General features: G+C 36.9%; 1 protein-coding gene and 1 non-coding gene across 3 annotated transcripts; one reads left to right on the forward strand and one right to left on the reverse strand.

Annotated features, from left to right (window-relative positions):
* Window positions 1-2639: 2639 nt before the first annotated feature.
* LOC136218553 (uncharacterized) lies at window positions 2640-17199 on the reverse strand. Of its 2 annotated transcripts, none has more exons than XM_066005495.1 (6): window positions 16953-17199; window positions 9711-10010; window positions 9582-9618; window positions 9459-9480; window positions 9242-9374; window positions 2640-6113 (listed from the first exon to the last, which is right to left on the reverse strand). In XM_066005495.1, exons 2-6 carry the CDS (start codon window positions 9711-9713, stop codon window positions 5913-5915), a joined length of 396 nt encoding a protein of 131 aa, XP_065861567.1. In that variant the 5' UTR covers window positions 9714-10010; window positions 16953-17199; the 3' UTR covers window positions 2640-5912. The 2 variants fall into 2 exon arrangements, with proteins under 2 accessions (XP_065861567.1, XP_065861568.1); XM_066005496.1 differs by lacking the exon at window positions 2640-6113 and adding an exon at window positions 7076-7712.
* Window positions 5610-5716, forward strand: LOC136221294 (small nucleolar RNA R71). The gene has a single exon (XR_010685068.1). It is a non-coding gene; the product is annotated as a small nucleolar RNA R71 (small nucleolar RNA).
* Window positions 17200-22278: the final 5079 nt, after the last annotated feature.

Genomic DNA, 22278 nt, shown 5'->3' on the forward strand with positions numbered 1-22278 from the left:
AATTCCCAATTTGGGGTTATGTTTTACAATTGGACAAGTTTAAGGGGTAAGTTGTTACAATTGAAAGTTGAGGGGGGCAGTTGCAACATTTGGACAAGTTCAGGGGGTAATTTGTGTATTAGGCCTTCTTTAAAATACATTTTTCCGACATCTCTAACATCGTTTTTTGAAATTTTTTATACTATTAGACTCATCTAAATTAGACGGTCATTTTAAGATCCATGAAGTTCAAGTAAAAAAATTTCCGGTAAACGGAATCCGGGTGTACGTTTTCCGGCGAGAAAAAAAGTGCCCATAAAATTCTCAAAAAAATCCAGAAAATGTAAAATATTATTCTAAGAAACTTTAATTCTTGGGTCAAAGTGGGATTTCTTACGGTTTAGTCCCAATAAAACTTTTTCCTTAATTTTATTCATTTTACACGCTTCAACAATTTGTTTGGTCAAAACTGTAAGGAATCTCGCTTTGAGCCAAGAATTAAAATTTCTTTAAATGATGTTTTAAATGTTTTGGAATTTTTTGATAATTTTCTGGGCACGTTTTTTTGTCCTACTTACATTGTTCCAAATCAGTGTACCATTTGTTCCAACATAATACTTATATTGTTCCAACAGAAAATTGTTTTATTTCTTTTCTTTAAAATATATTTTTCTAATATTTCTAACCTCGTTTTTCAAAAAATTTTATACTATTAGACTCGTCTAAATTAGACGGTCATTTTAAGATCCCTGAAGTTCAAGTAAAAACAATTCCGGTGAACGGAATCCGGGTGGACGTTTTCTGGCGAGAAAAAAAAGTGCCCAGAAAATTCTCAAAAAATTCCAGAAAATGTAAAACATTATTCTAAGAAATTTTAATTCTTGGGTCAAAGCGAGATTTCTTACGGTTTAATCCCAATAAAACTTATTCCTTAATTTTATCCATTTTACATGCTTCAACAATTTATTTGGTCAAAACTATAAGGAATCTCAATTTGAGCCAAGATTAAAGTTTCTTAAAATGATGTTTTACATGTTGTGGAATTTTTTGATAATTTTCTGGACACGTTTTTTGTCCTACTTACATTGTTCGAAATCAGTGTACCATTTGTTCCAACATAATACTTATATTGTTCCAACAGAAAAATGTTTTATTTCTTTTCTATAAAATAAATTTTCCTAATATTTCTAACCTCGTTTTTCGAAAAATTTTATACTATTAGACTCGTCTAAATTAGACGGTCATTTTAAGATCACTCAAGCTCAAGTAAAAAAAATTCCGGTGAACGGAATCCGGGTGCACGTTTTCTGGCGAGAAACAAAGTGCCCATAAAATTCTCAAAAAATTCCAGAAAATGTAAAACATTATTCTAAGAAACTTTAATGATTGGGCCGGAGTGGGATTTCTTACGGTTTTGACCCAATAAATTGTTGAAGGATGTAAAATGGATAAAATTAAGGAAAAAGTTTTATTGGGACTAAACCGTAAGAAATCCTACTTCGACTCAAGAATTAAAGTTTCTCAAAATAATGTTTTACATTTTCTGAAATTGTTTGAGAATTTTCTGGGTACTTTCGGGTTTTTTATCGGAAAACGTCCATCTAACCGCCAGATTCCATTGATTTGGGACTAAACCGTAAGGAATCTCATTTTGAGTCAAGAATTAAAGTTTCTCAGAATAATATTTTACATTTTCTGAAATTTTTTGACAATTTTCTGGATATTTTTTTCTCTCCGAAAAACGTTCACCCGGATTCCGTTCACCGGAATTTTTTTTACTTGAGCTTCAGGGATCTTAAAATGACCGTCTAATTTAGACGAGTCTAATAGTATAAAAATTTTCGAAAAACGATGTTAGAGATGTCGGGAAAATGTATTTTAAAGAAAATAAATAAAATAATTTTCTCTTTCCTTTTATTTACAAATTTGCCACCTCTTTTTGGTTAATTACAAAATTGATCCTTGTCACACAATAAGTCTTGTCACACCATAAGAAATGTGTCACACCTGATCTCTCATATATATATATATGACACATTTCTTATGGTGTGACAAGACTTATTGTGTGATAAGGATCAATTTTGTAATTAACCAAAAAGAGGTGGCAAATTTGTAAATAAAAGGAAAGAGAAAATTGTTTTTTTTCTTTAAAATGTATTTTCCAAACTTTTCCAACCTCGTTTTTCAAAAAATTTTATACCGTTGGACTCGTCTTAATTAAACGGTCATTTTAAGATCCATGAAGCTCAAGTTCCGGTGAACGGAATCCGGGTGAGCGTTTTCCGGCGAGCAAAAAAGTATCCAGAAAATTTTCAAAAAATTTCAGAAATTGTAAAACATTATTCTAAGAAACTTTAATTCTTGGGTCGAAGCGAGATTTCTTACGGTTTAGTTCCAATAAAACTTTTTCCTTAATTTTATCCATTTTACATGTTTCAACAATTTGTTGGGTAAAAACTGTAAGGAATCTCGCTTTGAGCCAAGAATTAAAGTTTCTTAAAATAATGTTTTACATGTTTTAGAAGTTTTTGATAATTTTCTGGATACGTTTTTTGTCCTACTTACGTTGTTCCAAATCAGTGTACCATTTGTTCCAACATAATTACTTATATTGTTCCAACAGAAAATTGTTTTATTTCTTTTCTTTAAAATACATTTTTCTGACATGATCGGTGTAAACAATAACTTTGGAAAGCACTAAATATGAACGAAACTTGTCAAGTGCAAAAATCACAGCTAATAACTCCTTTTCTGTGGTTGTATAATTTACTTGAGCACCATTAAGAGTTTTACTAGCGTAAGAAATTGGTTGGCAAATTTTGTCCACCTTTTGCCCTAAGCATGCACCTACAGCTGTGTCACTAGCATCACACATTAGTTCGAAGGGTAAATCCCAATTGGGGCTAACCATTATCGGAGCTTTAGTCAGTTTATCCTTCAAGGTATTGAAAGATTCAAGGCATTCGGGTGTGAAAACGAAATTGGCATCCTTCAATAACAATTGGGTCATAGGCCTGAAAATTTTAGAAAAATCTTTAATGAAACGTCTATAAAAACCAGCATGGCCTAAAAAACTCCTAACTGCTTTGACATTGGAAGGAGGGGGCAGTTTGTCAATGACCTCAATTTTAGCAGGGTCTACCTCAATACCTTTTCGTGACACCTTATGGCCTAGAACAATACATTCAGTTACCATAAACTGACACTTTTCCCAGTTTAGGACTAAATCAGTTTCCTCACATCTTTGCAGCATTAATCCTAAGTTATGCAAACAACTATCAAAGGTCGTCCCAAAAATAGAAAAATCATCCATAAAGACCTCCATGAAATCTTCTATCATATCAGAAAATATAGCTGTCATGCACCTCTGAAACGTAGCATGTGCATTGCATAATCCAAAGGGCATCCGTCTATATGAAAATGTCCTAAAAGGGCATATGAAAGTTGTCTTTTCCTGATCGTCAGGATCCACTGAGATTTGCATGTAGCCCGAATACCCATCCACACAACAGAAGAAAAACTTACCTGCCATGCGTTCGAGCATTTGATCGATGAACGGAAGGGGAAAATGGTCCTTCCTAGTGGCGTCGTTTAATTTCCTGAAATCCACACACATTCGCCACCCGGTCGTTTTCCGCACCGGAATTAACTCATTCTTCTCGTTCAACGTCACTGTTGTGCCTCCCTTCTTTGGCACCATATGCACGGGACTCACCCACTGGCTGTCAGAGATCGGAAATATCATCCCTGCATAAAGCAGCTTAATCACCTCAGCCTTCACTACCTCCTTCATTTTCGGATTAAGCCTTCTCTGTGGTTGAGCAGTTGGCTTCACTTTATCTTCCATATAGATCCGGTGTTCGCAGAGCGACGGGCTGATCCCTTTTATGTCAGACATTTGCCATCCAAAATCCCCCTTATGTTTCCTCAACACATCCACCAAGCGATCTTCCTCAAGACCTGTAAGTTTAGCAGAGATAATTACAGGTAAATGTACAGGTGGTGCTAAGAACACGTATTTTAAATGTGCAGGTAAGGGTTTTAGATCGAGGGTTGGTGGTTCTTCGATTGGCGTTTTAGGCCTTGTTTTGGTCTCCCTCTCCAGGAGTTCATCGTGTCGGGCCCAATTACATCCTTCTTTATTTCCGTCCCCAATGTCTTCATCTGACAGCTCCTCCTCTTCTAGTTCGATGTTCAGATTCTTGACCTCGTTTTCCTAAAAAGTACTCTCAACCAAAGAGTCAGTAAAGCTTAGGAAATTACAACACTCGTCATCAACGGGAAATTTCATAGACTTCAGAATATTGAATTCTACTTCCTCATTCTGCAATCGGAGAATTAATTTTCCCCCTTCAACATCAATCAGGGTCCGTCCTGTCGCGAGGAAAGGCCTCCCTAATAAGATAGGCACTTGATCATCTTCCTCGATGTCCATTATCACAAAGTCAGCCGGGAAGATGAACTGATCTACCTTCACCAAAAGGTCTTCTACCACCCCTACCGATCGCCTTATCGATCTATCAGCCAGCTGTATGGTGACTGATGTTGGTTTCGGATCTCCCATCCCCAGTTTCCTGTAAACAGACAAAGGCATCAAGTTAATGCTTGCTCCTAGATCACATAAGGCACGTTTAAAATGAACCTTGCCTATTGTACAAGGTATGCTAAAACTACTAGGATCCTTAGATTTTTTTGGGAGTGGGTTTGTGAGCATCGCAGAACATTCCTGGCTCAGCATTACAGTCTCATGATCTCCTAATCTTTTCTTTTTAGAGATTAATTCTTTCAAAAACTTTCCATACACAGGCATATTCTCAAGAAGTTCAAGGAACGGAAGATTAATCTCTATTTTCTTAAACACATTAAGCATCTTTGAATAATCCTTATCTAATTTAGCTCTTCTAGAAGTAGGATAAGGTAATGTCACCTGTGTTGGTGGGTCAATAGTGTCAGTTATCGAAACCGGATCAGAAACACTTACTTGAGGAGAAGATGGAACAGACGAGATATTACCAGTAACTGGGTCTAACCCCTCGTCTCATTGAGGCACAAAATCTGGTCCTTTGACCTGTGTTCCACTTCTGAGCGTGATTGCTCGTGCTTCCTCTTCTACCAACTTACTCACTTGCGTCTGAAGTCTTTGGCAGAATGCTTCATTGTGTGCCAATCTTCCCTCCATGGCACTCATGCTCTCTATCAGGGCGTCGATACCCTTCTCTAAATTGAATTCAGAACTTGTCCCTCTGTGCCCGTCCTGCTTTAAATAATGGATCTGTTCGAGCACCATGGGACATTCCACACTCTTGTGCCCTCCGCTGCAACCCTCACAGCTCACCACTGACACCGGTGATTTCAAGTGATTTCCCAGCAGAGCTACCTTTTCTGTGAGTGCTGCTATCTGAGGATTTGATTTTGGAAATACTCCAATACACTCCTCTGCTGTTGTAACCCTGCTCGGAAGCGGCTTTACAACTTGCCAACACGCACTTCGTTCAGCCAATTCTTTCACCAGATTATAAGCCTGTATTGCAGTTTTGTTGAACAAATTTCCTCCCGCCGCTGTATCAAGAAAAGCACGGCTAACTGGAGATATCCCCGAATAGAACATATCAACAAGCTGGTACCACTGGTAATCATGATGGGGGCACCTTCTCAACAACCTCTGGAACCTCTCCCAGGCTAGATGCAGGTTCTCACTTTCAGACTGCCTAAACGATGCGATTTCGCTTCTGAACTGAGCAGTCTTGGATGGAGGGAAATATTTTGCTAGGAAAGCTGATACAGTGGTGTCCCAATCAGTGAGAGAGCCTGGCTCAACTGAATGTAGCCATTCTGCAACTTCTTCTTTCAAGGAAAATCTGAATAACTTCTGGTAGACTTGTGCAGATGTGACTTCTTCGCACTTGAAGGTGCTGCAATATTCTACGAACTTGTCAAGGTGTGAATTGGGATCTTCGTAGTAATCCCCCTTGAACTGTCCCGAGTTCTGAATCATCTGGATCATCGCTGGTCTGATTTCGAATGATTCCGCTGTTATCGCCGGATCGAGGATGCCGGAGGTGCTTGTCGGCCGCCTCGCCTTCAGCAACTCCATAACTGACATATCCTCGGCCATCGTATCCTCGTCTCAGGCCCTGCAAGAACAGTTTCAGCTTATGAATTCAGATAAGAGTACAATTGATTATCAGACCCTCGGTTAGAGGAATCCCGAACAATTATTCAAGCTTCGCAATGAATTAATTAGTTATAAAAAAAATAGTCCCCGACAACGGCGCCAAAAACTTGATGCTGCTAAAATGTATAGCAATAAATAAGACAAGAGTATCCTATCGCAATAAGTAGTACAGTGCTTAAGCACGAGATCGAACCACAAGGACTATTTGCCACAACTAATTAGTCTAGAGAAGAAGACGTAATTGTTCAGGAGGTTGAACAAATATTGGAGAAGTGATTAAGCAGATGAATTTTTAAAACAAAAGATAAGAACGTTTGACCGGGAGGATTTGATCTAATTGATGAAACAATCTAAGATGGGGATTCCCTTAATTGGTCTCCATGTATGATTTACTGGGATTCAGTTTTATATCCTAACGATAGTTGACGGTAATCACCTAATTAACCACATGAAGACTGCCAATCTCGTGTAGTCTATTCACATGCAATCGGTTGACGGCTTGATTAGGCATATAACCTAGGTCATGCAAAGCATTAGGTTCTGTGGTGATTAAGGCTAGAGCCGTAGCCCAGCCACTAGTCCGCACTCCTAGTGGTCTCTAGCGATGTCAGATTATTCTCATTCGGATTAGGTAGTTCCTTGGTCGGGTACTCACCTATCTATAATCCTAGATTTGTCAGAATCAAGGCTTTAGGTTCAGCAATTTCAGGCTAGTTGATCATCATTGAATCTCATTCTAACAATAATCCTAGTTCTGACAAATCCAGGACACTAAGCTTGCATAATCTGATCAATTGGGAATAATCCCATAAACCCAAATCCCTAATCATTCAAGGTTACACAATCAATCTCATCCCCATCCCAGATTGGATGGGGATTAGTTCATAGTTAAACTAATTAAATCACTGAAGCACATATTATCAACATGAATCATCATTAATCAAATAAGTAAAAAGTAAGAGACATATTGAGGAATTTAGAAATCTAAAACCCGGCTTTGTCTGATTCTGATTACAAAATGGATAGAACTCTCCTCACCAATCTTCAAGTAACAGCAATTACAATGGAAAAAACCAAAAATCTCCTACCAAGTAGAAGGTAGAAAAAGGAGGAAGAGAAGCTGAGAAGAAAAAAAGAAAAAGGTAACCTCCACAAAAGAGGCATAATGTTCTATTTATAGTGCTAGGTGTGTTAGGGGGTATTTTGGACATTTTTCAGGCCAAGATTCGCGCCCTGGAGGTGAGAAGGCGTTGGGAAATTGCTTCCCAGCGTCTCGTCTCGTCGAGACAAGAGGTGTCTCATCGAGACGAAAGGTGTCTCGTCGAGACACCACGTGATGGTTCCCTTTGGGAACCATCGGCCTGCCTCGTCTCGTCGAGACAAGCTGTGTCTCGACGAGACGAGGGCCTGTCTCGCTGAGACAGGCACTGTCTCGGCGAGACAGGTGCTGAGAAAGGGCAGTTCCCTCCGGAAGTTATCTGTTTTGGTCCATGTGCTTCGAAATTTGCTCTAGTGGTCCCCGAACTGTCCGGAAATGCTCAAAAAGTCCTAAAAACACCTGAAAATACAGAAAATGCCATAAATAACGGAAACTAATACTTTTAACTAAAAGATAACAAAATGATACTGAGATTGAAAGGAAATAAAGCAAAAACGAACTAAAACAATCCTAAAAACCCTATATAAATGGGAGCTATCAATAAGCCTGTTGAGAAATCCTAATTGATTTCAACCCTCCAATTTCTGTAACCACGGCCGTAGAATTCGGAACCGAATCTATCCTGGCTGAAACCACCTGAGCATAAGAATTTCGACCAATAAAAGGAGTAGCCGAAGCTATACCCCCAGAATTTCCAAGAATAGAACATGCAATCCGGCCAGCCACAGGAGCTTTGAGATTGAAGAGAACTCCTATCCCCAAATAATTATAAAGATAATCCAAAGGCAATTTAGAAGCCATCACAACAAAAGCACATAAACCAGCAACTAGAAACCACCAATCAACACACAAAGAAAAAGTAAACAGCAATAAAAAATTCAACACACAGAGAACAGCAGCGGAAAATCAGAGACAGCATAGGCAACAATGCTCCAACCAATAAGCACCCAAAACTATATAGAAAAAATAGAGACAATCTGGTGTAAAAGAAAACAAACAGAGAATGGCGACTCTCAGCAACCGATGGCGACTCGTAGCAAAAATATCAGACAGAGAAAGCAATCAGCGGCAACCAGCAGGCGGCGAAAGCAATCGGCAGAGCAGCGGTGAGTTTACAGTCAGGAGAAATCGTGACCAACGGTGAGAACGATCGAACTGACAAAAGGAAGAATGAGATCGCCGATGAATGAATGAGCGTGACCGATGAAGGAAGTGAGAAAAACGATCGCAGGATGAAGGGGATGAAGGGAAAAGTGAGGACGGCGGCTCCAGGAATTTAGGTCGAATTTTTGGGATATCTCAAAATTGAATCGCCTTCAAGCGGTTGTCGGCCAAATGATTGCTGCATTTGATTTCTTCAATTCCTTGTAATATCATAAAATAAATTCCTAACTTTATAGCTAAAAACGTTCGACCATCTGTCAATAACATTCCCAATATTTGAATAGGTTATAAAACTAGCAGAGCTATTACTTCACATCTGTAATTGAAGACCATACATCATCAGAGAAGACTCTTCTCTATTTAATTTAAAGAATATTAAACAATTTCAGTCCCATTAGGCAGATCAACACAAGAACCAGTACTACAGCCAAAAATTCTATAATAAAAAGAATGAGAATAACACTCCAAATTTAGAAATGAATTAACTATTCACCTAAACATCAAGGCGTCCTTTCACAAATTCAACAACTTGAGCCAGATCTAAATTCAAAGCTACAAATTCAGCAGTGCAGGGTATTATACACAAGGGTATAATTTCTATAATCTACAACTTACTTTTTGCATCATCTTCTCCTAAAAGTTAAGAACATGCAAGTATCAAATTTATGGCTTCTGTTCGGAAATCAATAGATGAACAACTGCACTTCAAATTTAGAAGAAAAGGCAACATTCACTTGCTTAAAGAAAAGCTTAATAATATGTACCAGTATCTCATAAAAGAGCATTGCATTTCTTTTCTTGCTTCTTCCTTCCACAAGTGGCATCCAACTTACTACTTCCTGCTCTCTCTTTTTCTTTTGATTCATAAAGTATTGGTTCAAGTACTGCATTACCACTCTGCAACACAAATTGAACAAACTTAACAGAGGCTGATTCATAAGAATTAGGCAGGTAAAATGAAACAACCCCTTATTAACTTACTTGGTTTTTGCACACAAACCATCTGCAATCAAATATTTATGAGATAAGAACTCTATTTTCTATGAAAAAAAATGAGCTCATTAATTTGAAGCCAAGTACAAATTAAATTGAAGTGCTACTTACTCCAGTCCTGGTTATCTCTCTCACTTGAATTTGTATCCTGGTTAATAAAGGGGAAAAACATAAAAAAAGGGGAAATTTTTCATTTCTGCAGGTGTTTTGATCTTAAAATATGTCAAGCAAAAATCTCACCATTGTAAGGTGGAAGCTTTACATGCTGAATGCTTAACTCATTTATGAAACTGAGATCAGAATCTTGCTCCGTATCAGGAGACTGGTCTCTCTCTTCTCTTTTAGATTCGAGTCTCGCTCTATCCAAGTCAGGCATTTTAGGTCTTTCAAAACACCTCAGTGATTTAATACACTCAACATGTGTTTCTAGAGCTTTCTGTTTGCTCTAGAGATCTAACATCAGTATGAAATCCTGATACGTTCTCCACTTTCTCTTGAGGTTCCACATCTTACAGTGATTTCTATCAATATTCCACTTGGCTGTTAGATAAAACAGAGGAACTCATAAGCAAATTCTGTGTTAGTTAAAAAAATTGATATCACAATAATGGTATTTGCAAACTTTATTGTACACATCAATCATGGTTTAAAATAGAAAGTAAGAACAAGGTTAAGAGAATTTAATCATCAATCGTTGTCTTTTGTTAATAATTTGTTAGAACTCTAAATCTGGAATTTATCTGTATCTTAGTATCTAAATATAAAAGGAGACACGAGAAAGCATTTGCACCTCTCACAAAACTGCAAGAAGAACCTTGGCAGTAGAAATTGGAGTTTATATTTTCTGAAAACTGATATGTAACTCTAAGCCAAGAAATCATGAAATTGATCTTTATGTTGCATATTGATAGGGGGTATTTTACCCCTATCTTTTAGCGTGATTTACGGGATAATTTTGGATAAAATAATTAAGTTTAATTGCAAAAATAAAGTATTTTGAATAAATAAAGAAATAAAAATAAATCTCGTACTTTTAGTTTAATTCCTTCGTTTTTTGATTAGTTTAGGAAATAAAAACGTCAAGCTAACTCGGCTCTCAAGTGTTGTATTTCAGGTACAAGAAAGGAGCAAAAACCCACTTCATACGTGGGGCGTAGTAACCCTTACGCGGGGCGTGAAACATGATGCCAGAAATAATTGTCTTATCCGCAGGCACCATGTGGAACTGACTCAGCATACGCGGGGCGTATGCCATTTTACGCGGGGCGTATGACACATGTCGGCAATAATTGGCCTAATCCTGAAAGTCAGACTGCATTGTCTCCCAGAGTCAACTATCCATACGCGGGGCGTATCATTATATACGCGGGGCATATAAGGCAGTTCTTCAACGTAAAAAGATCAGAGACACATTTACGCGGGGCGTACTTCATCTACGCACGGCGTAAATACTCCAATTCTAGCAATAAAACTTCAGAAATTCAAACACGCGGGGCGTACTTCAGCTACGCATGGCGTGTTTGGGAACAATTAGACACGGAATTGGTCCACATGCAGGAGATTTCTGACGGAATGGGCACTGACGCGGGGCGTAAACCACCTTACGCGGGGCGTATCATGGGATTTCTGCGCCAAATAATGTTGCTCCATGCTTGTGCTTTGTGAAATTACCAACTTGCCCTTGCTTGATGTCTATAAATAGATAGCTTTTGAACTTCATTAGACACCAATTACATACTAGAGAGCTATACTATACTCTTTTCTTTCCTTGTAATTTAGATTCAAGTTTGTTGTAGTTAAACTCTCCCCCTCGAGAGCTTGTTCGGTTGCTCCGACGTTCCATCGAAGTTCCGCTCCATCATTCATCACCAAGCTCGAGAGTTCCACCTCTACGACCTAGGAGACGGCCTCGAGTCCGGTTAGCTAGTTCCAAGGGCGGATTCTCCCTTTTTACTTGCTAATTAGCTTGTACTCTTCCTATGTACTAGGCGTGGTTGTATTTCATCTATACACTTTCCATATTTATAATTTATGATTCTTAATCTCTATTTCCCTTTACGTGTTGATGTTTATTGCTTGTTTTGACATTGATAATTGACTATTGTGTAGGAGCACGCGATTACCGCCGCCATCCGGGCTATCTTTAGGGAATTATATAGGTGTTGCCTTACCGGAAGTGACACTCCGGAAACCGTAGGAATTGACAAACCACGGAACTTACGGGCCCTAATTTCTAGTTCCCCCGCATTAGACACGTCTTGACTAGGAATCACGTAGTCTAAGCACTTCACGGGTCGGTCTTACTATACTTAGTCATCTTTGCAAGAATAAACCATTTTCCGTATACATTTAGAGTCGTTATTTATCATAGTTATAACTGATCGTATACATCCCACTTCATAGAGTTCTAGTTACACAAACCTGTATCGCCAATAGCTAGGAATAGTGTGTAATTGTGTCTTACTTTACCCCAAAGTAATCATCGCTTAAATAACTTACGAAACCGAGTAGTCTAATACTTGTAATTATAAATCTCGTGGATTCGATACCCGGTCTTAACCGGATTATTACTTGATACGACGGGGTACACTTGCCCCTAAGTAGTCGTGACGTCTAGTGAATTTAAAGCACCTATAAAGATAACATCCATAGTCCCATAGCACACTCATATCGCAACAACATCCGTATTCGTAAACAAACACACACGCTAGACCGCACGCTATCAAGTTTTTGGCGCCGTTGCCGGGGATTTATAATTTCCTACAATATTAGACAAAAACGTTTCATCGTTAGTTTAAGCATTTGTAAATATCATTTTCTTTTTGTGAATAATTTATTTATTTCTTGTTGTTACGGATGATCTTTTCCGTGGTATGATGTCTCATAGTCGTCATCTATGGGGCAACCTCATGGACGACGAATGTTCGCACCAACATTCAGCCTCGCAATTCGATGTAGTAATCTCTATGCTTAAAGATATTCAAGTGAGATTATCTAACAATGAGGCATATTGCAGGGATTTAGGAAGTCAAATCGTCGGATTAACGTCTCGTCTCGATTCAACCGCGGACGAATCGATTAGAGACGCCAACCCGGGTGATCAAGATGTGGAGGTCGAGTTAATTAAGCCCTCTCAAGAGGAATCCCCAAATCATGTAGGTTGTCTCAAATGCGAGGAGACGGAAATCCTAATCGATGAGCCGGTTGTGTGCGGACCCATGGAAATGACTCCACAACTAGAAAAGTTTGAGGTTCCTTCTACCTCGGGTTATTTCGCTCTTTTTGAGCTACCCAAGGAGTCAAAGAGGGAGCAAACGAAACTCTTCAAGAATTTCTGTAAATATAGTTTTTGGTTTTTGCTAAATTTTTTTGAAGCTAACAATCCGTTTTGTAGGTACGGATTGTTTATTCAAGAATTTGCATTTCTCACGCGAATGGAAGCATACACCTAGGAGGAAATGTTAAGTCGAGCTCACCGACTATAACGTAGCGCTTCTTGGGAGGCAATCCAAGCTCGAATAAGGGAGTTTTCTTTCCCAACTTTTATTTTCCGCATGTCATTTCTTTAAAAAAAAAAAAATTCCCACTTTATCCAAAGGAGAATAAGCCATGCGGGGCGTACACACCTATACACCCCGCGCACCGTACTTGTCATTTTTGTTTTTGCGTGAGTTAATAACGTTCACGCAAGGCGTATCCCTTTTACACCCCGCGTGCCCCACCTTGTCCCAGATAAAATGGCCCAGAGCTCAGAACACGCGGGGCGTCCCTCTACGTGCGCCCCGCGTATTTGAGTCTCTGGCTAAAAATGGCTAAAAGTGCACCTCCTACGCGGGGCGCCCATTTGGGCACGCCTCGCATAGGACCTAACTCTAAGAGTCCTATTTTGTCCTTCTTTATTTTTGTTTTTGTTTTGTTTTCTTTTTGCGACGCCCTTGGAATAGGCGTCATTTTAAATAACCCGGAGGGACGTGCAACCCCGCACTTAACGTTTGTTTTGCACTACCAAAAACAAAAATAAAAATTTAATAACAATAAAATAATTAAACTAACTTATTGACTCTTTTAAATTTTCCGACACGTTATCCCTCCCTCGGAAATCAATTAAAGTTCCGTTGTTTGTCATCAAAAATAAAAGTGTCGGAACATAAAGGAATGATTCGATTAAGAAATTTTAGCCTTGATTTTGAAATTAGGGAATTTATGCAAAAGTCTAGGTCTGTACCAAACTAAGGCATTGAGTCTTAAACCCAAATGTTATCTCCATAATGAACTTTGAAAAGGCAATAAAAACGGGATAGTTGAGAATCTAGCGAAGACTTGATAGTACACAATTTAAACCCGAATCTTTGTGAGGTATTTTTGAGCCTAAAAGAGTTCGTACGAGAACTCTAATTCTTTCACAATTTTTCGAGAGCTTTGACTTCACTCAACTCATAGAATTTGCATCCAATACCGAGTTAAGTACACTTATTTTTGGTAAAAAGGCAATAGATGATAAACCAAACCCACTTAGGCTAATTTTTCTTAATTTATTTTTCTCGTTTTCACTAAACATTAGGAAACCCCTTCGAGCCTATTAACCAACTTTTTTTGTTAATACCCTTTTTAACATTTAACCCTTTTTCCTCTTGTTCGAATACCGACAAAATCAATTTGCACCCAAATCACTTGGAAAAAGTCACGGCCTTAACAATTGAGCACCATAAGCTTTCAAAATATTGTTTTTGTGCCTCTATCAAAACAAAGGATACAATAAAGGTAAAAAGGCATTCTCAAGCTCCACCCGAGCAATTTTGAAGTATATCTTGTAAAATTCGTTAAGGCCGAAGCAAAATACGGTGCGATCACAAGTCGGTATTTTGGAACTTGAGTCTCTTTAAACTAACCACTAAAAAGCCACCCACATTACAACCCCCTCCGGGTTCATTTTTAATGTTGCCTAACCATGTTATAGGAGGAAAAACCCGGATGAAAATGCAAATTCAATATGATCTTGAGTAAGTGCAAAGAAGAGTGCGAAAACACCGACCCACCAAAAATTGAGCGTAAGAGTGAAATTCCTTGGTGAGGTACTACCGAGTTCTCAAAAGATGATCGGCTCCCGTTAGTATCGCCTATTAAACTTAATCATGGAGGTCTCAAATAAGTTTTTGTACTCAATTGCTTGCGTAGGTACTTACCGAAACCTTTGCATAAAACCGTAACTTTGAAATCACGCACTTGGTAAAACCAACCTTCGGTTTGTTTCTCAATTATCTCAATCCCTTGTCTTTCGATTTCTTTTACTTGAGGACAAGTAAAACTTTAAAGTCCGAGGAGGTTTGATAGGGGTATTTTACCCCTATCTTTTAGCGTGATTTACGGGATAATTTTGGATAAAATAAATAAGTTTAATTGCAAAAATAAAGTATTTTGAATAAATAAAGAATTAAAAATAAATCTCGTACTTTTAGTTTAATTCCTTCGTTTTTTGATTAGTTTAGGAAATAAAAACGTCAAGCTAACTCGGCTCTCAAGTGTTGTATTTCAGGTACAAGAAAGGAGCAAAAACCCACTTCATACGCGGGGCGTAGTAACCCTTACGCGGGGCGTGACACATGATGCCAGAAATAATTGCCTTATCCGCAGGCACCATGTGGAACTGACTCAGCATACGCGGGGCGTATGCCATTTTACGCGGGGCGTATGACACATGTCGGCAATAATTGGCCTAATCCTGAAAGTCAGACTGCATTGTCTTCCAGAGTCAACTATCCATACGCAGGGCGTATCATTATATACGCGGGGCGTATAAGGCAGTTCTTCAACGTAAAAAGATCAGAGACACATTTACGCGGGACGTACTTCATCTACGCACGGCGTAAATACTCCAATTCTAGCAATAAAACTTCAGAAATTCAAACACGCGGGGCGTACTTCAGCTACGCAAGGCGTGTTTGGGAACAATTAGACACGGAATTGGTCCACATGCAGGAGATTTCTGACGGAATGGGCACTGACGCGGGGCGTAAACCACCTTACGCGGGGCGTATCATGGGATTTCTGCGCCAAATAATGTTGCTCCATGCTTGTGCTTTGTGAAATTACCAACTTGCCCTTGCTTGATGTCTATAAATAGATAGCTTTTGAACTTCATTAGACACCAATTACATACTAGAGAGCTATACTATACTCTTTTCTTTCCTTGTAATTTAGATTCAAGTTTGTTGTAGTTAAACTCTCCCCCTCGAGAGCTTGTTCGGTTGCTCCGACGTTCCATCGAAGTTCCGCTCCATCATTCATCACCAAGCTCGAGAGTTCCACCTCTACGACCTAGGAGACGGCCTTGAGTCCGGTTAGCTAGTTCCAAGGGCGGATTCTCCCTTTTTACTTGCTAATTAGCTTGTACTCTTCCTATGTACTAGGCGTGGTTGTATTTCATCTATACACTTTCCATATTTATAATTTATGATTCTTAATCTCTATTTCCCTTTACGTGTTGATGTTTATTGCTTGTTTTGACATTGATAATTGACTATTGTGTAGGAGCACGCGATTACCGTCGCCATCCGGGCTATCTTTAGGGAATTATATAGGTGTTGCCTTACCGGAAGTGACACTCCGGAAACCATAGGAATTGACAAACCACGGAACTTACGGGCCCTAATTTCTAGTTCCCCCGCATTAGACACGCCTTGACTAGGAATCACGTAGTCTAAGCACTTCACGGGTCGGTCTTACTATACTTAGTCATCTTTGCAAGAATAAACCATTTTCCGTATACATTTAGAGTCGTTATTTATCATAGTTATAACTGATCGTATACATCCCACTTCATAGAGTTCTAGTTACACAAACCTGTATCGCCAATAGCTAGGAATAGTGTGTAATTGTGTCTTACTTTACCCCAAAGTAATAATCGCTTAAATAACTTACGAAACCGAGTAGTCTAATACTTGTAATTATAAATCCCGTGGATTCGATACCCGGTCTTAACCGGATTATTACTTGATACGACGGGGTACACTTGCCCCTAAGTAGTCGTGACGTCTAGTGAATTTAAAGCACCTATAAAGATAACATCCATAGTCCCATAGCACACTCATATCGCAACAACATCCGTATTCGTAAATAAACACACACGCTAGACCGCACGCTATCACATATGGGCCTACTATTACCATTACAATGCTCTATTCCTTATCACCTAGGAAATATCATAGCAGAAATACAAAATAAATCAGCTTTTGAGTTCAAAGTACACGGAAAATGCTAATATACCATGGTTATTTTGTTGAAGAAAAGGTAAACCTTACTTGTTGAAGACATGTTAAACCTTATTTTGTTGAGTTCAAACTCCAAAATCATGCAGATTAATACAATTACCACTATCAATTAAGAAAAACAGCAAAAGAAAAAAAATCAATTCCAGCAAATAATCAAACAAAAAAAACAAGAACAGACAGCATGTATTATTACTCTATCTAGGTAGGCAATTACCTTTTGTCACCATAATTCAGTACATCATCAACCAGTGTTGTAATCATTCAACCAATTGCAAAACCAAAGCCAGACTAAACTTCTTGTGGAAGACATAAAACCAAAAAACATCAAAATCAAGAAGAAATATTAATATCTAATTAGGAGATTTTGGAATTGAATAAACCCAAAAGGAGGAAGAGATTGAAATTGACAATGATTGCGAGAAAACCATAGCCAACAAAACCCTAAAGACCAGCCTGAATTTTTTTACCTGACGCCATCAAGGAGCTGAACTAAGTCGGAACGATAGATACAATGAAGCACTAACTTGCTATTGTGACTGACGCCGCCAAATCGGCGATTCGGGAGTAACGATTTCAACAGAGAAGGAGAAGAAATCACTTGCATCCTCTGTAATTGTTCGCCGGAAATAAGGAAGAAGAAAAGGAAGAAATAAGAGAGAGAGAGAGTGGGGTTTTTATTTCACCGTTAAAATCACAAATGTCACTCGCCAAACACCACCAGAAACCCTAGTGCAGGAAGAAACTTCATACGTGGTCGTTTAGAGGGAATAATCGGCTGAAATAATACTAAAAGAATGAGGGCATAGTTGGAAGCTGAAAATTTTAAAATTGAAATCAATTGATTTCAGTTCCAAAGTTCCTTTTGCCACCGATACAGACTTTCAAATTGTCCCCAATTGTATTATCGAATAGTATTAGAGACAATATAATTTTTTGTCTCCTTTAATAATTTAATAATGTTAATAGAGGACAATACAATATAATTGTCTCTAAGGATTTGTACTTGAAACTCTCTTTTTTTGTAGTGAACTGAGAACAAAATAACTACTACACATGGAAAAAATAGAATAATTACCTTCGAAAACATAGCGATTTCCTGTAATTTCTGACACATTTGTTTTTTCCGATTTCAGTTGTCTATGCCTCTTTTATTTGCATCCGATTTCTCCAATTGGAGATATCAAAATCTGAATTATCTCAATTTTTGAAAAAAAAATTCTTTTAATATAGTTTATCAATGGAATCCGCTCTTAAATAAATCTGAATCTCTTAATGAAGTAAGAAAAAAAATTATAAGACTATATTATTTGAAGTAAGAATAAAATTATAAGATTAAGAACAAAACTAATACATAACAAAATTAAAGGAGGTCTTTGATTTTCGGTGGCCAATGAATATAATGATGGAATAATATATATCATGCTTTATATATAAATTTATTTATGACTTTTGAATTTCCTTTGCTTAATGTTTTTTCATCTTCTTGTAACTCGTGCTTTCTTTTATTATTTGAATTTCTGATTTTCTAAATATTTCTGATTTTCTAAGTATTTTGGTTTTGTGAAAAATAAAATTGATATATATATATATATATATATATATATATATATATATATATATATATATATATATATAATTAATTCACATATTTTGATTGTTGTTTATTTTTAATTGTATAGATTGAATTGAGTTGTCTAATTAAGGATATTTGATACAATTGATTAGACGAACTATTTGATTGATACAAAATTAAAATTTTAAAACAACGAAACAACCCATATTAGTTTATTATAATTGTTATAATTAATAAATGAATGTGGTAGTTATGTGTGTTTTAAATTGATTCTGGAAACCGTTTTATGTTTAATTAAATATATTTGATATACTATTTAAATATGTTAAACAGTTTTGATAAAATAATTAAATACAATAATTTATAATATCTCGTCTTAAAAGTTGTGTTTTTGAATTGATTTTGCAAAGTTATTTTGTGTTTAATTAATTGTACGTGACACGGTTGAATTAAACACATTAAATAAAATTGGTAAAATAATTGAACACAAATCATTAATATTTTGTATAGTTATATTTTGAATGTCTGATTAAATGTATATTTGATATATTTTAATTAGAATAAAATATAAATGATACAAAATTAATTAAAGGTTAATTTGATACTAAAGTTAATTAAATGGTAAATTGATAGTAAAATTAATTTAAGCGTTAATCAACTAAAATATTACATAAAATTATTTTATGTAATCAATCAATTAAATTTATTTAATTGAGTCTTGACATGGTTGGCGTTATGGACATTATTAAACCGCTTTATAATTGTTATGTTGTCTTTTGGTATTTTTGGAAAATAGGGCATGCGTGTCCTACCTTATCTACTCTCTATTGTATTTCTCTTCTCACCTAAAACTCCCTTCAAATTAGTTGAAGTATTCTAAGTAGTACAGAAAGTAATATTATTGTAAAATCAAGGCGTCAAGCAAAAGACAGGATGACCTATAGAATAAATATGTAATAGTTAGTATTTTCCCTAAGGTTGACCTTTTATTCCATTTCTGGCTCAACAGAATAAATTTAGATAACATGTTCATAACCGCCAATGTTATATGTATGGTCTGATGTATGCTAAAGTAAATCAAGACTAAGTTAGATTATGAGACTTAAAATAAAATCCCTCACTAAGCAAAAGTTAAGTCAATAAGTAAGTTATAAACTAGTTGCCTCTCTAATATTATAATTCAGCCGGGCTTATTTGGAGGCCTTTGGGTTGTTGAGTCGCTCAAGCTCGGGGCTCAATGGATAACACCCGAATTATTGAAAATTGTTTTCACGAATACAAGGTTAAGACTTAAACTAGCCTAGGATATTTGGATGAGTCGCTCATGTTGTTCGAAGCTGGTAGGCAATATGGTTAGGATTAATATTAAAATATATTAGTTAGTAGTGTGGTTAGTAACCCAATAACCCAAGAGTCATATAGTTGATATGATTAATTACATGAATCTAAGCTAGCTTGTTGAGTCGCTCAAGGTGAAACTTCACGAGATAGGATCCTAGCCCATTAAAGAGTTTGTAAAATTTCTTCTAGTTAATATAGAGGGTTATTGATTTGTTAAAAATAGTGAGAGCAATTTACACATACAAAGTCCTATGTTTAAATTGAATACTTAAAACAAATGAATAACATATGTCACTCTATCTCACTCTTAAGTTAAAGTAAATACTTAGAATCATCATATCTAAAATGGATCTACATGATATTTTAACCGATAACAAATTGAATAGTTCAAATTTCACCAACTATTTTGGCAACATCAAAATTGTTTTGAAGTTTCGAAAAAGATTGGGTATGTATTAAGATACACCGATACCCAATGTCCTTGTTGATGATGCTCATATCGAGGAGGTTGATGTTTACCGGAAGCATCAATCAGATGACAAACATACAAGATGCATCATACTTGCAGCAATGACTAATGAGCTACAAAGGAAACATAAGAACATGGATGCATATTCTATGGTTCTGCACTTGAAGGAGCTGTTTAAGAAACAGACTCGATGCGAACTTTATGAGATAGCGAAGTTGTTGTTTCGCTCTAAGATGCAAGAAGGTTCTTCTATTGTGGCACTTTGTGTCAAAATGATTGGCCACATCACCAAAGCTTTCTAGTATTGGATTGGATTTGTGATGGATAATGAATTAAGTGTCGACTTAGTTCTACGATCGATCCCATAGATTTTTTTCATAAGTTCATCATGAACTGTCAGATGAATAACTCAAAGACCTCTCTAGAAGAGCTCTTGAATATGCTCAAGTCAGTTGAGCCCAATCTTAAGAAAGAGAAAGTGATGTCTGCACTTGTTATTGAGGGATCTCACGAGAGAAAATGGAATTTTCCAATTCTAAAGATTCTAAGAAGAACAAGGGTGTTAAGCTAAGTCAATAAAAGCAAGAAGCCGAAAAGGAATGCCACCAATATGGTAAAGAAGGAAATTGGAAGAGGAACTATAAGAAGTACTTAGAATCTCTCAAGAAGAAGGGTCAGGATGGTGCTTTTACATTTGGAACTAAAGGATAGATAATGCAACTTACTTATGGAAATGTCACCTAGGCCATATAAGCGAGAAACGCATGTCTAAGTTGCATCAAGATAGGCTTATAGACTCAGTTCGTTTTGAATCAATGGGCACATGTGAGTATTGTTTAAAGGAAAGATGACAAAGACACCCCATAGCAATAAAGGTGAATGAGTATCAGACACTCTAGGACTAATATATTTAGATGTATGTAGTCGTATGTCAACACAAGCAAGAGAAAGGTTCAGTTACTTCATTAGCTTCATAAGATGATCATATCAGATATGGATACATCTGCTTGATGAAGCATAAGTCAGAACCTTTTGAGAAAGTTCCAATGCTTCATGAATGAAGTAAGAAAAACAAATAGGAAAGCATATTGCTTCGATCAGATCGTTGTGGAGAATATCTTTCTGATTTTATGAATTATCTAAATGATTATGGGATTCGCTCACAATGGACTTATCTGTATACACCACATCACAATGATGTATCTGAAAAGAGAAATTATACTCTATTAGATATAGTACGATCCATGATGACCACAACTTTTCTTCCAAAGATTTCTTAAGGCTACACCCTAGAAACCGCCTTATTTACCTTGAACCGAATATCCATAAAATCCTCCAGTTCTACTCCATTTGAATTGTTCATTGGAAAGAAACCCAGTTTCTCTTTCATGAGAATTTAGGGGTGTTCAGCATATGTTAAATACATAGCATCAGATAAAGGTAGACCCTAAAATTGGTAAATAATTCTTCATTGGATATCTAAAAGGGACAGTAGGATATTATTTCTATCATCTGGATGATCAAAAAGTGCAAAACGCTTGTAGCACTTTGTCCATGTATGTAGACTGGGAGGGGTCAAGCAGTCTTCTCAATCTATCTCCATAGATTTTAATCTTTAAGATATAAGTTGTTTCTCCCAAGTCTATTATAGAGAATTTTATCCGATAACCAAAATTTTCACCGATTGCAGCATAGCTACACCGTTTCCAGGCTTAATTATTTTCCTTCAATAGCATGATGCGACAAACTCTAGTAGGATGAGCTTGTCGCATTTTGTCGAATTTTGTCGTGTTTTGTTTGTTAATGTGTTTTTTTTTGTTAAATGCAGAAGTATGTCGTTTGGAACTGTTCCCTGTATGCTATTGTGGCATGGCTATTGGAAAACCGTCCGAGATAATATGACATACATGGGCGGTCAATCGAAGTTGTTCTATTTTGCAACTAATATCAATTTGCAAAAGTTAAAAGGGAAAGTGTACACTTCAGTAAGTATTGATGCAACCTCATTTGACCTACATATGTCCATATAGTCAACATACAGTTCAAACGAAGTTCTTAGAAGAGTAGCACGAATTGAAGATGATGAGGATGTTATGTGTTTTATAGACTATTGTCTTATGAATCCGACCGATTTGATTCCACTATATGCTACTTTTA

Source organism: Euphorbia lathyris, chromosome 2 (genome assembly GCF_963576675.1).
Source record: "Euphorbia lathyris chromosome 2, ddEupLath1.1, whole genome shotgun sequence".
NCBI lineage: Eukaryota > Viridiplantae > Streptophyta > Magnoliopsida > Malpighiales > Euphorbiaceae > Euphorbia > Euphorbia lathyris.

What these genes read in the sequence shown, in the direction of transcription:
- LOC136218553 (XM_066005495.1), bottom strand. An exon ending in GAGAGATAACCAGGACTGGA is followed by an intron (nt 9,481 to 9,581) that starts GTAAGTAGCACT and finishes ATTTGATTGCAG; the next exon opens with ATGGTTTGTGTGCAAAAACC. An exon ending in TGCTCTTTTATGAGATACTG is followed by an intron (nt 6,114 to 9,241) that starts GTACATATTATT and finishes CTGTTCTTGCAG; the next exon opens with GGCCTGAGACGAGGATACGA.